The following is a 14,797-nucleotide window of genomic DNA, read 5'->3' as shown; positions in this document are numbered from 1 at the left end:
TTATCAGAGAAATGCAAATCAAAATCACCTCACAGTGGTCACAATGACCACGATCAAAAAGTCTACAAACAATAAATGCTTGAGAGGGTGTGGAGAAAAGAGAACCCTCCTACACTGTTGGAAGGAACATAAATTGGTACTGCCACTTTGGAGAATAGCATGGAGGTTCCATAAAGAACTAAAAATAGAGCTATCACATGAACCAGCAATTCCAATCCTGGGCTAATATCCAGAAAGGATGAAAACTAACTCAAAATGATACATGTACCCCAATGTTTTTAGCAGCACTGTTTATACCAGACAAAACATGGCAGCAACCTAAATGTTCACTGACAGACAAAGGGATAAAGAATATGTGTTACATATATACAAGGGAATACTGTGAAGTGAAAGTAGCTCAGCCGTGTCCAACTCTTTAAGACCCCATGGCCTGCAGCCCACCAGACTCCCCTGTCCATGAAATTCTCCAGGCAAGAACACTGGAGTGGGTTGCCACCTCCACAGCATAAAACACAATGAACTAACGCCTTTTGCAGCAATACAGACTGAGGGAGTATTCTAAGTGAAATCAGACAGAGAAAGACAAATATCATAGGATAGTATATCTTGAACTGAAATAAATGATACGAATGAACTTATTCACAAAATAAACTCACCAGCATAAAAAACAAACTTATGCTTACCAAAGGGGATAGTGCAGGATGGTGGCGGGGGCAGGAAAGAGAGAGATAAATTAGGAATCTGAATATATACAAACTAATATATATACAAAACAGATAAACAACAAGAACCTACAATATAGCTCAGGGAACTATATTAAGTATCTTGTAAATTGCCGTGTAACTGAAAAACAACACTATAAATTAACTATACCTAAAAAGTGGAGAAGGAAATGGCAACCCACTCCAGTCTTCTTGCCTGGAGAATCCCAGGGACAGAGGAGCCTGGTGGGCTGCCATCTGTGGGGTCGCAGAGTCGGACACGACTGACTCGACTTAGCAGCAGCAGCAGCAGCAGCATACTTAAAAAGAATGGTTAAAACAAAAACAAAAACAGAAACACCTCTTGCGGAGATGTTCAAACGATGTTTCACAAGGGTGTAAAAGCTACTAAATGGCGGAGGCAGTCTATGAAACAAGATATGTTGACAAAACTGAATACCCACCAGCAAAACAATTTACTTGGAACATTATCTTACACTAAAGACAAAAGTGAACTCAACATGGTTCAAAGACCTAAACCTAAGTCCCAAATGTATAAAACCCCTAGAAGTAAACATGCAGGAAATGTTACTGGAAACTGGACCCACAAATGATTTACCAGATATAACACCAAAAGCACAGGCCACAAAATAAAACCAGATATTAATAAAGTGAACTGTATCAAAATTATAAACTACTGTCCATTAAAGTGCAGTGAGTTTGAAAAGACAATCAACAGTAAAAGAGAAAATATGTGGAAATCATATATCTCATAGTAAATGAGTACAAACAATATACAAAGAATTTTAAGAGGGCCTGATCACCAGTTCCACTGTAGGGACCATTCCCCAATCAACCATCCAACGCATTGCAAATACAAAACAGAAACACTAAGAGTAGCAAAGAAATTTGAACTCAATGATAAAATAAAAAAATACTTACAATGCACAGAACAACAGTGCAGCCAACAGGCTCATAGATATGAGAATGTGAACTGGGACAAAGTTGTCCTGGGATAAATTCCCATACCATTTACAGAGGCTAAAATATATGGTCCTTGATACACATGAACAACAGAGTCATGGTGCCCTTGTCAGAGTCTCCAAAGCCAGAAAATAACCTGGAAAGATGCGCCAGGCTCTCGTGATACTTTCTCTCTCACAATCCTGTAAGATACTGACTACTCTACTGGATAGCTTCAAGTGGTGACTTTGAACAGAGCAAGAAAATATTAATAGTGTCTCCATCACAGTTTTCTGTTACCTAGGAAATCCACTCCACAGAGACTCACCAGAGGCGGCCAATTAAACATAGGTGGATTATCACAGCAAGGAATCCAGATAAAATTTTAGACCCTCAGGAATATATTTCAAAGAAATTTAAGAAGTAAAATGATACAAAGTAAGCAGAATGTAACATTGGGAACAGTTGACAATCCCAGACTGGCTAGAGCAGTACAAGAGTAAAACTAATACAACAGGAAGGTCAGACATTACAGGATCTTGAGATGGGACCATGCGCTCGACCTACAGGTGGCAAGCTAAGAGCCCGCGAGATTCACATATGCTCCCCTTGTAGGATCTAGCATCAAAAAGACCATCTCTCTACCCACTCTTCTTACATCTTCCTAAGTAACAAACACAGAGGAGCCAATCAACCAGCATGTCCCACTCCTAAAAAGAAAGAAACAGCCCCTTTGAGATACTTTTTCTTTATACATTGTATCTTTGGCTATTTTTACATCACTCTCCACTGTCCAGAGCTTTTCTCCTGCTCCAATGTGGAGATAATATTCAGATCAGAAACAGAAATTCTGAGACTCCCTTGGTGATCCTGTGCTTAAGACTCTGCACTTCCAATGCAGCGGGTGCAGGTTTGATCCTTAGTCAGGGAACTAAGATCCCACATGCAGAATGGTGCAGCCAAAAAAAGTAAACAAATAAGCAAAACAAAAAGAAATGGATATTCAGGGTAATCAGAAAAAAGAAATCTAAAGTGCTGTGCATTTTTCTAAACACTGAGCCAAAGGTCAAAGGTAGAAAATAGGAAATCGGGTTTTTTAGTGTTTTCTTTTAAGATTTGCCAGTGAGTTTTGTACATAATTAAGCTCTGGGACAACCTCACATGTGACATGAGACAGACACAGCATCTGAAGAGGGTCAGTTTAACCTTGTGAAGCTGTGTCATACCCGAGTCACCAGAACTCTCAGATGAAAGACATCAGGGCCTCACAAGGGGCACACAGGGAAAATGCAGATACCCAACGGCAGCTCTGGAAGGAAGTCATCCTCACCCACAGACAGCAGGTTCCTGTAGGTCTCCAGCATCACATCCCCGTACAAGGCCCTCTGAGCAGGGTCCAGGAATTCCCACTCCTCCTGAGTGAATTCAATGGCCACATCCTCAGAGGTTAGTTGTTCCTGCAATGAAACCAAGTGTCACCAAAAGGGCCATGAAAAGTTCTCATTTTCATGCAAAAAAGAAAGGGTAGTAAGGGGTGAGAATGGATTTGGTTGAAGTATGTGTTCTATCAGATCCATGTAGGGGTATCTGGAGAAAATATGGATCTCTGATTTTAATTTCTTATACTTTTTCATAAGACCTCATGCGATCCTCCAATTAATATGGATTTTTCATCATTGTTCAAAATCCATGAACTATATATAAATAAAACTCAACACTGTATTGGCTATACAGAAGTGTCAGATATTACGTTCTACCCAGTGAGCGCAATTCATTATCTAGATGAGGTACACCATGAGTGGTGTCTTCAGAGATGATGAAGTCCACAGCACTTTTAATGGAAAGGTCAAAATTTTCAGTTATGACGTTGAAAACAGCAGCAAGGAACAAAAGTGTCTGAAGGCTTCCTGTTGCTCTAAATTACTGTAGTATTACTCTAAACATTAAATAAGTACTTTACAGGAAAGAACCTGTCATCAGTATAATAGCTCATTGAAGAACGATCTGTTCCCACCTTACAGAAGAAAAACCGTGTCACAGACACGCTGAGAAACTCGACTCAGATCAAAAGGTTAGAAATGTTACACGAAGCACCTGAACTCAGAGACTTGGGCTCAGCAACTGAAGCGTAAGTATCTAACAGTTAAGTAATATGGAGAACATTAAAAGTCCTTTGACACAGGGCTCCTAAAGAAAACTTGAAAGAAGTCCAAGGTGAGCCTCCTCCCTGCCCCTCTGTCTTCTCTGCAGGGGGAGCAGCTCTCAGGCCCCGGGCCTTCATCCCCTGAAAATGGACGCCTGCGCCGAATTCGTCTCCACCCCCTCCCTGATCGGGAGAACCTCCGCCTGCTGAGTGATCACTGTCCGCGGTGGTGAAGGACCGGAGACACTGACCGATGAGGGCCACGGCAGCGTGGCAGCCCCGGGTCCCGGACCATCTCACTCATTCCTAGCCGCAGCTTCCAAACCAGCGCCATTTCACGGGGCTCTGACACAGAAGCCAAGTGCCCTGGAGCTGGAGCGGCCAGAGCAGGGGAGGCTGGGTCCAGGGCTGGAGGTGGGACCGTGTGCGGGAGCGTCATCACTGCTACCCAGGAACCCTTCTCTGAAACAGCAGCTCGTCTGTGCCCTGGGCTTGGCCCTCTCAAAGGCCATGGGGCTCTTTGGCCTGATGGTGGTCTAGCTCATCTTCCTCACGACGTGAAGGAGCTGCTTCCACCTCCCACAGTTCTTTCTCCTGTGTCTGCCCTGTGTGTTCCCTTTCCTGTAACTCCCCAGGCAGCCTGGGGACAGTGGTGGGCTCAGGGTTTGACAGAAGGAAAGCAAATAAATATTTTTTTTTTTTTTATAAATATTGTATTAATGTGAAAAAAAATGTCCAAGGTGAACAATGTGGAATGGCATGAAAGGTCATTATAGACATGCATACAGAAACACAACTGTTAGCAACTTACTACTTAAAACACTAACAGGATTGTTTAGAAAATTTCAAGGTCACAGATTATACTGATAACATAATTTCAACTGAACAAAAAGGTAATATGCAGTTGTTAAATCATGATGTCTTCTATCTAAACCACAGACTTGCACATGCATGCATATATATCCATAAAAAATTAACTGAAATGAGAGGATTCGTCTCTTGATGAATTTTGGACAATTTTATATCATCCTTTTATTCACATGTATTTCAGCATCTTTCAGATGATAAAAATGTATACTTTGTACTCAGTTTAGTTTGTCAACAGGATTCTATACTAGCCTACCAAAAGAAAACTGGTAAAAACATTTTAAGAAAAGAGAATACTTGAACTCAATTCATAATAAAATTACCATATACAAAAATACAAATACAATTTTATTCATTTAAATTTACATAGCAAGGTATTAATAGAAGCCAAAGACTTTCCTTTTTTTCCATTAATAAAACACTGATTTGAAATTAGAAGAGTCATTAGACTATGGACAAAAAAAATTATCACAAGAGTAAAGTAAAAAAACTTCTTGGAGAATAAAAATCATGGCACAAAGAATATGGAAAAAAAATATAGTTATTAAGCAAAACTATCTCAAGAAACATCAGGATGGGAAGGAAACATTCAATACATTCCTTCTGAAATTACAGTGGCATGAAAGGAGCTGTCCAGGGTGCCTGTCTTTCACCAGGATAGGATGCCCATGAGCAGGGGCCACTAGAAGAAGTAACAGGAGCAAAAACACAGGGCAAGAGACACAGAGTTTGTCAGAGAGTTGAAACAGGTAGTACTCACTAACCTAAGGACATGGAAAGCTGAAAAGGGAAAGGATGGGAAAACACAGTCCATCCTAAGGAGAGCAGGGGAGACTTATATCAGACAAAATAAACTGAAGAAAAAACAAGTGCAATGAGATAAATATTGTATCATGATAAAATGGTCAATTTGCCAAAAAGCTGTAACAAGTAAATATATATATACATCTAACATTAGATATCTCAGAAAAATGAAGCAAACATTAAGGGAAAGGAAGACAGAAATAGTGGCACAGGAATAGTACAAGATTTCAACGCTCCAGTTGAACAGGCATGTACAGATCACAGGGCCCAACAAAAGTATGAAAACACATGCATCTCAAGGACACATAAAACATTCTCTATGAGAGACCACATGTTAGCTCAAAATTAACAATTTTAAGAGACTGATACTATAAAAGTGTCTTCCCTAACAACAATGAAATAAACACAAGTAAAAAAGAAAATTCCCTAAATGTGGACATTAAACAACTTCCTCTTACACTACCAATGGGTCTAAGAAAATATCACATGGAAAATCTTAAATAGATGGATGAAAATGAAAAGCCAACAGTACAAAATTTATAACACACAAAGAAGACTACTACAAGGAAAGTCTGACTGTTAAATGCTTACAGTAGAAAAGAGAAAAGACCTTAAATCTGAAATCTATTTTTAGACCTCCAGGAAGCAGAAAATGGGAAACAAACTAAACAGAGGTTTAGCAGAAGGAAATAGGTAAATAACGAAGATTAAACCAGAGATGAAATAGAAAATAGAAAAACGTAAAACTCAACAAACTAAGAGTTGATGTTTTGAAAAACCTGGATAGGAAAACCCCCACCTAGACTAAGGAAAAGAGAAAAAAAGATTCGAACAACTAAAAACAGATATGAAACAGGAGTGATTACAACTGAGGTCAAAGAAAGTTTCTAAAGATAAGGAAGTACTATGACCAATATTGTCTATAAATGACAGAATATAGGAGATATTGCCAAATTCTCAGAAACATAAAAACTATTTTACTTATTAAGAAATTAAAAAATGGAGACTGCTGAAACTGAAAGCGTTAGCCACTCAGTCATGTCTGACACTTTGTGACCTCATGGACTGTAGCCCACAAGGCTCCTCTGTCCATGGAATTTCTCCAGACAATAATACTAGACCATTCCTTTCTCCAGGGATCTTCCAACCCAGGGATAGAACCTGGGTCTCCTGCACTGCAGGCAGATTCTTTACGATTTGAGTCACTAGGGAACCCCATTATAACTAAAGAGATTTAAAAAGTAGTCACAAACATCTAAGACAAATACAGGACCAAATTCTACCAAACATTTACAAAAGAATTACCACTAATCCTGCTAATTCTATGGAGCAAGCATGATTCTAACAGTTTGCTGATCTCCCAAAGACACAAGAAAGGAAAACTAGAAACCAATGCCCCTGACGAATACTCATGCAAAATTAAAATACTTGCAAACCAACTTGAACACGTATTAAAAAGATCTGGAGAAACAGACAGAGAGAACAGACGGAGGGGGGAGGGGAGGAAGGAGAGGGTGAGATGTATGGAGAGAGTAACTTGGAAACTTACATCACCATATGTAAAGTAGAGAGCCAATGGGAATTTGCTGAATGACTCACGGAGCTCCAACAGGGGCCCTCTAACAACCTACAGGGGCGGGATAGGGAGGAAGATGGGAGGGAGGGGACATATGTATACCTGTGGCTGATTCATGTTGGTATTTGGCAGAAAACAACAACCTCTGTAAAGCAATTATCCTTCACTTAAAATAATTTAAATAAATAAATAAAAAGATCTGACACCATGACCAAGTGGATTTTATTCACATAAGGCGAGACGTCAACATACAAAAATCAATTAATATGACACAATACATTAACAGAATAAAGGGGAAAAAAAACAGGATCATCTCCATGCAGAAAACACAATTTGACAAAAATTTGACAACCCTTCAAGATGGAACACTCAACAAGCTACAAACAATAAATTATAGCAACATCAACATAAGAAATGCCATTATGAAAAGAGCACAGCAATGGGGAAAGAATGAAAGCTTTTCCTCTGAGGTCCAGACGGCAAGGATGCACACTCTGCACTACAGTTCAACATAAGCAAATTGAAAAAGAAGTAAATTTATCTTCTTTCCCAAAAGACAAAGTTTCATAGGTAAAAAACATAAAGATTACAAAAGAAACATGCTATATCAAAAAAGATTCTTTAATAACCACACAAAGGATCAATCAACCAATTAACTCATTATCAAAGCTGCCATGGCAATCTATGTAGAAGCAGAATAAAACATGGTGAAAGTCACAGAACTATTCAAAGAGCAAACAGCAAAACTCTTGAAGAAGGAAGATAGAGGTCTTTCCATTTCAAAACCTCTTACAAGGTAATAAGGTGATGTGGTGCTGGTATAAAAACAAATAAACCAACTGAACAGAACACAGTACTCAGAAATAATGCTTTGTGTATATGTAAGGTATATTTACAAGGATGTCAAGATACACAAAAGGGAAAGGACAGTCTCAATTGATCTGATTCCCAGATTTTACCAGCTATTGTGCATATTAATACCTGACTTCCATGGGCAGTTTCCTTACCCTGGTTGACAGAGCAGACAGCACATCCAGAGGGGCCCTAAGCAATCCCTGCTGCCCAACAGCACTGAGACCCCATCTCTAACCCGTGGGTCAGAAGCCCTGCCCAGGACGGTGCCCAGGGGAGCCTCCTCACAAGGGCCAGGTCACCGGGTCATGGGGACACGGGATCTAAGTGGAGACGACAGGCCCTGTGGGAAGGCCCCGGGTGAGTGTGCGTGTACAGGAGTCAGACAGGACACTCCAGAGTCAGACACGATTAGCGAGTCCAGAGAAGGGCATTTCAGGAAGGACAGACTGAATATGACCTCACCTGAGAAAGAGCCATGCCTGACTCCTGTTCTTTCCTCTTCCTCAACTTCAGGGCTTCCTCAGGCAACACAAGTCTTCAGAGGTCTATCATGAAAGTGAAAACATGCTGTTTAATGCTTAGAGTCAACACATCCCCTTCCTGAGCCCCAACCACACACACAGGGAAGCCCTCACCATGAGGAACACACAGTCCCCTGTGCCCACTGTCTCAGGAGGGACGCAGGACAGGCAACTCCCACAGAGACCAACACAGGACTTTCCCACACTTTCCCTCGGATCACACTCCCCTCCTGGTGAGGACTCAGCACACAGCAGCTGGGGGCACCTCCGCTGACCAGGCATTCTCCTTCAGGTCAAACTGAAGGCCCTGATCCATCCCCACTCAGAACAGAGCACCCCCTCCTCAGCCCAGATCTCAGCCCTCAGGAATGAGAGGACTCAAGAGTCCTGATGCTCAGTGAGGGATCCAGACTGGAATGAACTGGGGCATCTTAAACATTCTTGAGCTGTGGACCAACACAAACTACCTGAACGGGAATCTCGGGTCAGAGGGTACAAGACATGGGTACGCAAAATGCCTCATCAATGAAACGTGAAGCCTGGACTGAGCACCATTCAGAGGAGAAAAGCTCCCCAACTCTCTTTTTCTTTCCCAGCCTTACTCAGGTGTAACTAACAAAAATGCTATAAATGTACTGTGTACAAAGTGATCATGTGAGAGATTCACACAATGAATAATTATTATAGTCAAGTAAGTTACAGTTCCACCAATGAGTACACTGTATTATTTCTCTCTGGGTGAATTTCAAGTATATAGAAACACTACAGGCAGCATGCATTACCTCAGATCCCCAGAACTTACTTAGTTTACAACTGAAAATCTCTACTCTTTGACTAACAGTGCCCCATTTCCCCTCCACCCAGCTCCTGGTAACAGCCTTATTACTCGATGGCTCTATGAGTTTGACAATTCTAGTTTCCACATGCAGTATCTGTCCTCCTTTGTCAGGCTTATTTAACTTGGCATAATGTTCTCTAGGTTCATTCATTTTGGCATAAATACAGGATCCTTGACTTTTTTTTTTTTTTTTTTTTTAGGATCCTTGACTTTTATATTTATATAGAGAGAAAAAATAGTTCATGAACATACAGTATTTAATAAATATTTCTACACCACACTTTTGTTACCTATTCTTTTGTTAAGAGACATCTGGCCTGTGTCTATGCCTTGGCTACTGCAAATTGTCACACTCATGAGACTGCAGACATATCCCTGAAAAACTGATCGCTTTTCCCTTGAATATCTGTCAGAAATGGGTTTGACAGACTGTAGGCCTCTTCTATCTTAATTTCTTAAGGAACTTCCATGTTCTTTTCCAACACAGCAGTACCATTTACATTACCACCAACAGTGCAGTTAAGATTCTGTGTGTTCTGTACTGTGCCTCCGTGTTTACTTATTTTGGGAGGGACAGTAGTGGATAACAGAGAACCCGGCACTGGCCTGGCAGCAAGAAAGCTGCAGCTGCATCTTCTAAAGGATGAGCCCCAGGGCTGCAGATCCGTGTGGCATCCCTGTCCTCTGATTCTCGCAGCCATCTTCCCCTGCGTCACAGGACTTTATGACTCTTCTCAGGTTGGGCCCAGAGAGCCCTACCGAGCAGGACCACCTTATAACAAGCATTCTGCGATCTTAACCTTAGTACTCCTAATTCCCCAGCGGGACTCTAACAAACTTACAAACTTTCATGGTCTCCAACACAGTGTCCACAGAGCCCACAATGAGCCTCGAACCCTCTTATACAAACACAAAGCATTCCAAACCCTGGTAATTCCTGCATGAGACAAAATACAAAAGAGGGCACCCAAGGATCCACAAACACAAGACACCATATTTTCATTTACAGTGAGTGAGCTAGGTCAAATTCGAAATCTTCAAAGACTATGAAAAAGAGGGATGATTCCAATGATGCACAGGGCCCAGTGAGACCTCGGCATCTTCCATGGAAACACTGCAGATTCTCCTGGCATCTTTCCAAATGCACATGAAACTTTCTTCACCGGCAACCCCAAGTACACAATGATACCAAAGTTGATACAAAACAATGACCTGAGATGTTCCCTGTTACTCTAGGGTGCCTGCCTGCTAAAGAGCCAACAAAAGCCAGGGAGTGGAGTGGATGATGGGGGCACCTGCTAGAACCAGCCCAAGCCCAAGGCTCCCAGCCTCCTGCACCCACAGGTGTCTGTGGGATCAGCCCAGGCCACAGTTCTAACAGTGGAAAAGACTTCTCTGGGCCCAATTCCACATCTTTCATTGCTGCTCACGTGTGGTCACGCATTGTCCAATCAAACCTGTGCAGGCAAATGTCAGCCTCAGCATTGCTGTCCCAGGGAATATGAGCCAAAGCATTTAACACCTCAAACCATTCCATGCAGGATCTCCAACAAACCCACTTCCAGGTTCTCCAGCCTGAACTGAGACATTCCTTTCCAACAGATCCACACACCCCTTGTCCCTGTAACTACACCTGGGATGGGTGCACACTCCATTCACTGGCCTCACCTTGATGCCCCCAAGTGCTGACACAAGCCTCCTGCAGACCCTACCAGGCTCCCTGCGCTTTCCCCATTTGTCTACCTCTCCTCCCTGCATGACTGGACTAAGCAAGACTAAAGTGCACAGGGGTTTCTTGGCAAAGGGGATCACAAGAGGAGTGCACACGAGCTACCACCCAAAGGACACTCACATTCAGGATGAAAATCAAGAAACTGGCCCTCCTGGGAAAGTCTGCCACCACCTGGGGACATTATGGAGTCCAGGTGCAAAGGCATTTGAGATGAGGAAATCTCAATTCAAGGGTCTCCAGGTCTCACCATCCTATTCTCTCCATCCACATCTACTTGGAAGATATTCTAGCTCTTGGTGGGTAGGGGGAGGGGGCAGCGTCTCCCTGCCCCGTTAGGTTTTGGATTTCTGCTCATCCTCGGCACTCTGAAATCACAATCGCTGACACTGAGCACATGAACTCCTAGGTGGCAAAGCTGCTGTCCACGATGGTGACTGGTCCCTGGTCCCTGGATGGACAGAGCTTAGATCTGGGGGCTGCCACGGACTAAACACAGCAGACGAAACAGGGGGATATCTTAGCCCAATACTTGAGGACACCAGTTCTGTAGGGCTTTTCAAGACTTCCTATATTTCTTGGCTCTTCTTTTGAGTAATTAAGTAGTCACATGGGGTAAAGGTCAATTACAGCTGAAATATCCAGAACATGGGAAACATCTTCATCACCTGCCCTGTTCTCTTGGTCTTCCCTGAGGATTATTCAGCCCAACCCATAGTCCTGTCATCTAAAGACATTTCCAGGATCAGGTACTGCAACCACGCTGGGAAGAAGAGGAACACTATGAGCCCTAAAAAGAGGGGAACCAGGAAGGACTCAAAATAACCCATGAAGAAGGGCAAGAATCTCTGCTGATGGCAACTGATACAGAGGCAATAAACCTGGGGAACATGAGAGAGACTCTTAGGAGGGGATGGGGAGACCTTTGAGCCTAGACTTGAAGGGTGACAAAGGGCCTGAGCCAGGGTGACGTGAAGGTGAGAAACTACGATGTCAGACAGAAACGGTTTTGGTATTTGGAAACAGAGAAAAGGTAAATGAGAGCACGACAGGCTTAACCATGAGCAAAGGGGTCAGCTCCCAGGATGAGGCTGGAGACACTGACAGGGCCCTGAGCTTGACAGAGGGCTGTGGAGCCACAGCGAGGAGTCAAGCTTTAGTCCCAGGAACAAATGAAAGCCAGTGGAGGTCTGAACATCAGGACGTGAAAAAAATCTCCCTTCAAATTAAGCTTTATTCATAGAAGTTATCTGATTCTGAGCCTGTGATCCTGCTTCCATCCTACAGTTATCCTTTTCGTTTTTCATTCAGGGAGGACTGGGATCTATTTAAAATCCTAGTTCCCACCAGACACTCCCTCCAAACCAGAACTGCCACACACAGACACACAGCCACTTTGGCTAATCATTTCAGGGGTCAGTGCTTCTCACGCTCAGAGTTTCCGGTCTAGTCTCTCATCTCCATGTTACAAGTGGGCTCCCGCAGGTCCAGAAAGAAGCCGTTTATGAGGTCTGAGCTGAGCGAAGAGAACCGGGTATAACTGAATAATGAAACGGGAGAGGGAAGGGCAAGCGGGCCAGGTTTGTCCTTAAGGCCCATCCCATTTAACACCAGGAACATCTGCCATGTATTTCAGCAAAAGAAACTTTTCTTTCACAGTTGGGTTAAGCTGATACCAAGCAGGTAATTCTTTATTATAAGATTGCAGTAAAATATTTTAAAAATACAGAATTGCACATATCTATCCACTGGTACAAGAAACATTCTAAGAGGTCAGCTTAGAAATAGGATCTGAGCAATCTTTTTCATCATGAATAGAGAGGCTCTGTTGGAAGGTTCCAGGTCAATCCAGCCCATCCTTCCTCATTTGCACAGCAGTCAAAAAGGTACCCAGGTCACCTACCTACGCGGGGTGAAGGGATGGGCTGACAGGAAAGGGGAGCCCTGCGGGGCACAGGAGCGGCCGAGGAGATACGAGGACAGAGGGGCTGCGAGGGGCGCAACTCCAATTCCTGAGAGAGGGCTTTACCTGGCGAGGCCAGAGGTAAAAGAGGGTTTTAAGCAGGAATATGTCGCCAGAGTTGGTGTCCACGGGGACCGAGGGCCGAAACCGCCTCAGAAACACTTAAAACCCAAACGAAAAGATAACCGGGCCGCGACGGCAGCAGCAGCGTTTATTCGGGGCCGAACACAAGGTGCCAGGGTTTTCAGGTCGCTGAGAATTCCCACACCCTGAGGACGAGTGATCCGGCGTGGGGCGCGGGGGTGGGGGTTGGGGGGTGGGGGGAGGCGGGCTGTACAAACTTACCCTGGAAGGAACGCCTTCCTTACGCCTAAGGAAGGAACATTAGGCGCCGCTCGGGGACCTCGGCTCCGCGCGCTCCAACTTCCGGGTCTGTGTGAAAGGGCTTTTGGTATTACAGCCGCGGCTTCCGGCGAGGGGCGGGGCGAGCACCCGGGTGCGCACTGCTCGTGGGAGGGGCGGGGCGCCGAGGGGGGCGGGGCCTGTTACCTTGACAAGATTAAGTTGCAGTCCATAACACTGCTCAGGTAAAAGCTTCAACTTATGTCAGAAGCCAAGATCCTTCCTCTTAAGACTAAAAGGGTTTATTCTCAATAAAAAGCTGTTTTTCACAGCATGTTGTGCTCAGATCCTGCTAGTGAGGCTGAAGCAATTCAGGGATCTGGGAACTTGGGCAGTTTTAAGAAACAAAAATGGGACTAGTCTCCATATTACAAATACAAAACTCTCCCTGGGTAGAAATGGGCTATTCCCTACTGACACCCTACAAAACAGCAAACTCAGCATAGTGCTGAGTTCAACAAAATCAGGGTCAGTACCTGGGTGTCTGAGATGGAGGACTTGAGGGATGTGATCATTTGGGTCACTAACCAAAGCCTTAAAAAGAGCAAGACACTTTAAATGATTATAAACTGTGTTATTGTTTCTTTTATCCAACGTGTTTTAATTATTGCCCTTTCTAAACCCAACTCTTTAAACAGTGACATAAAGGGAGTTGTACAAGCAACTCTTACAATGGGAAATATCATTGTGTAAGTTTAAGCTACAGAGAAAAATTAACTGATATGTATACTGTGAAACGATTATCACAATGCTCACCTAGCATCCATAATTTTGTATAGATAACCTAAAAAGAGAGAGCAAAACAGGAGAAAAAAAAAATTTTTTTCCTTTGATGAGAACTGCATTATTCTTTACAATGCTCTATCCTATACTTTGGAGGAAGTGCTTTGTCGCCCAGGTGTGTCGGATTCTTTGTGACCCCATGGGCCGTGGCCTACCAGGCTCCTCTGTTCATGGGACTCTCCAGGCAAGAATACTTGAGTGGGCTACCATGCCCTCCTCTAGGGGATCTTCACAACCCAGGGATTGAACGTAGGTCTTGTGCATTGCACACGAATTCTTTACTGTCTGAGCCACCAGGGAAGCCCGACTGTCAAGTATCTCTCCCAAAAACTTGTTTAGGAAATTACACTAAACTAAATAATATCTGTAATGTAATTTCAAATTGATCATGTGTTCAGTATGAACATAATTAGAAATTTTCCCTTTCTATTTGCAAGTTGTAATATATTTTAGGTCTTTATTTTCCAAAGCTATGACAAATCTAGAGAGCATATTAAAAAGGAGAGACATTACTTTGCCCAAAGGTCTGTATAGTAAAGCGACGGTTTTTCCAGTAGTCATGTATGGATATGAGAGCTGGACCATAAAGAAGGCTGAGTGGTAAAGAACTGATGCTTTTGAACTGTAGTGTTGGAGAAGACTCTGCAGAGTC

General features: G+C 43.1%; 2 protein-coding genes across 6 annotated transcripts in view; both read right to left on the bottom strand.

Annotated features, from left to right (window-relative positions):
- Positions 1 to 14,797, bottom strand: part of LOC122689567 (zinc finger protein 665-like) — a 119,986-nt gene that overhangs the window by 6,912 nt on the left and 98,277 nt on the right. For 2 of the 5 annotated variants that reach the window (XM_043896132.1, XM_043896160.1), the window contains exons 1-3: positions 13,306 to 13,428; positions 8,372 to 8,454; positions 2,995 to 3,121 (exon numbers count right to left, since the gene is read on the bottom strand). In XM_043896132.1, coding sequence (XP_043752067.1) covers positions 2,995 to 3,121; positions 8,372 to 8,386 — 142 coding nt within the window. In that variant the 5' untranslated portion in view covers positions 8,387 to 8,454; positions 13,306 to 13,428. Of the gene's footprint in view, positions 1 to 2,994; positions 3,122 to 8,371; positions 8,455 to 13,305; positions 13,429 to 14,797 lie in introns of those variants that run through there. The other 3 variants (XM_043896142.1, XM_043896151.1, XM_043896169.1) reach the window with 2 other exon arrangements.
- LOC122689487 (zinc finger protein 665-like) overlaps positions 1 to 14,797 on the bottom strand; it is a 76,925-nt gene that overhangs the window by 59,948 nt on the left and 2,180 nt on the right. The gene's annotated exons all lie outside the window — the stretch shown is intronic.

Source organism: Cervus elaphus, chromosome 4, assembly GCF_910594005.1.
Source record: "Cervus elaphus chromosome 4, mCerEla1.1, whole genome shotgun sequence".
NCBI lineage: Eukaryota > Metazoa > Chordata > Mammalia > Artiodactyla > Cervidae > Cervus > Cervus elaphus.
The sequence above is the reverse complement of the archived record's forward strand: the minus strand, read 5'-3'. Positions and strand labels throughout refer to the sequence as shown.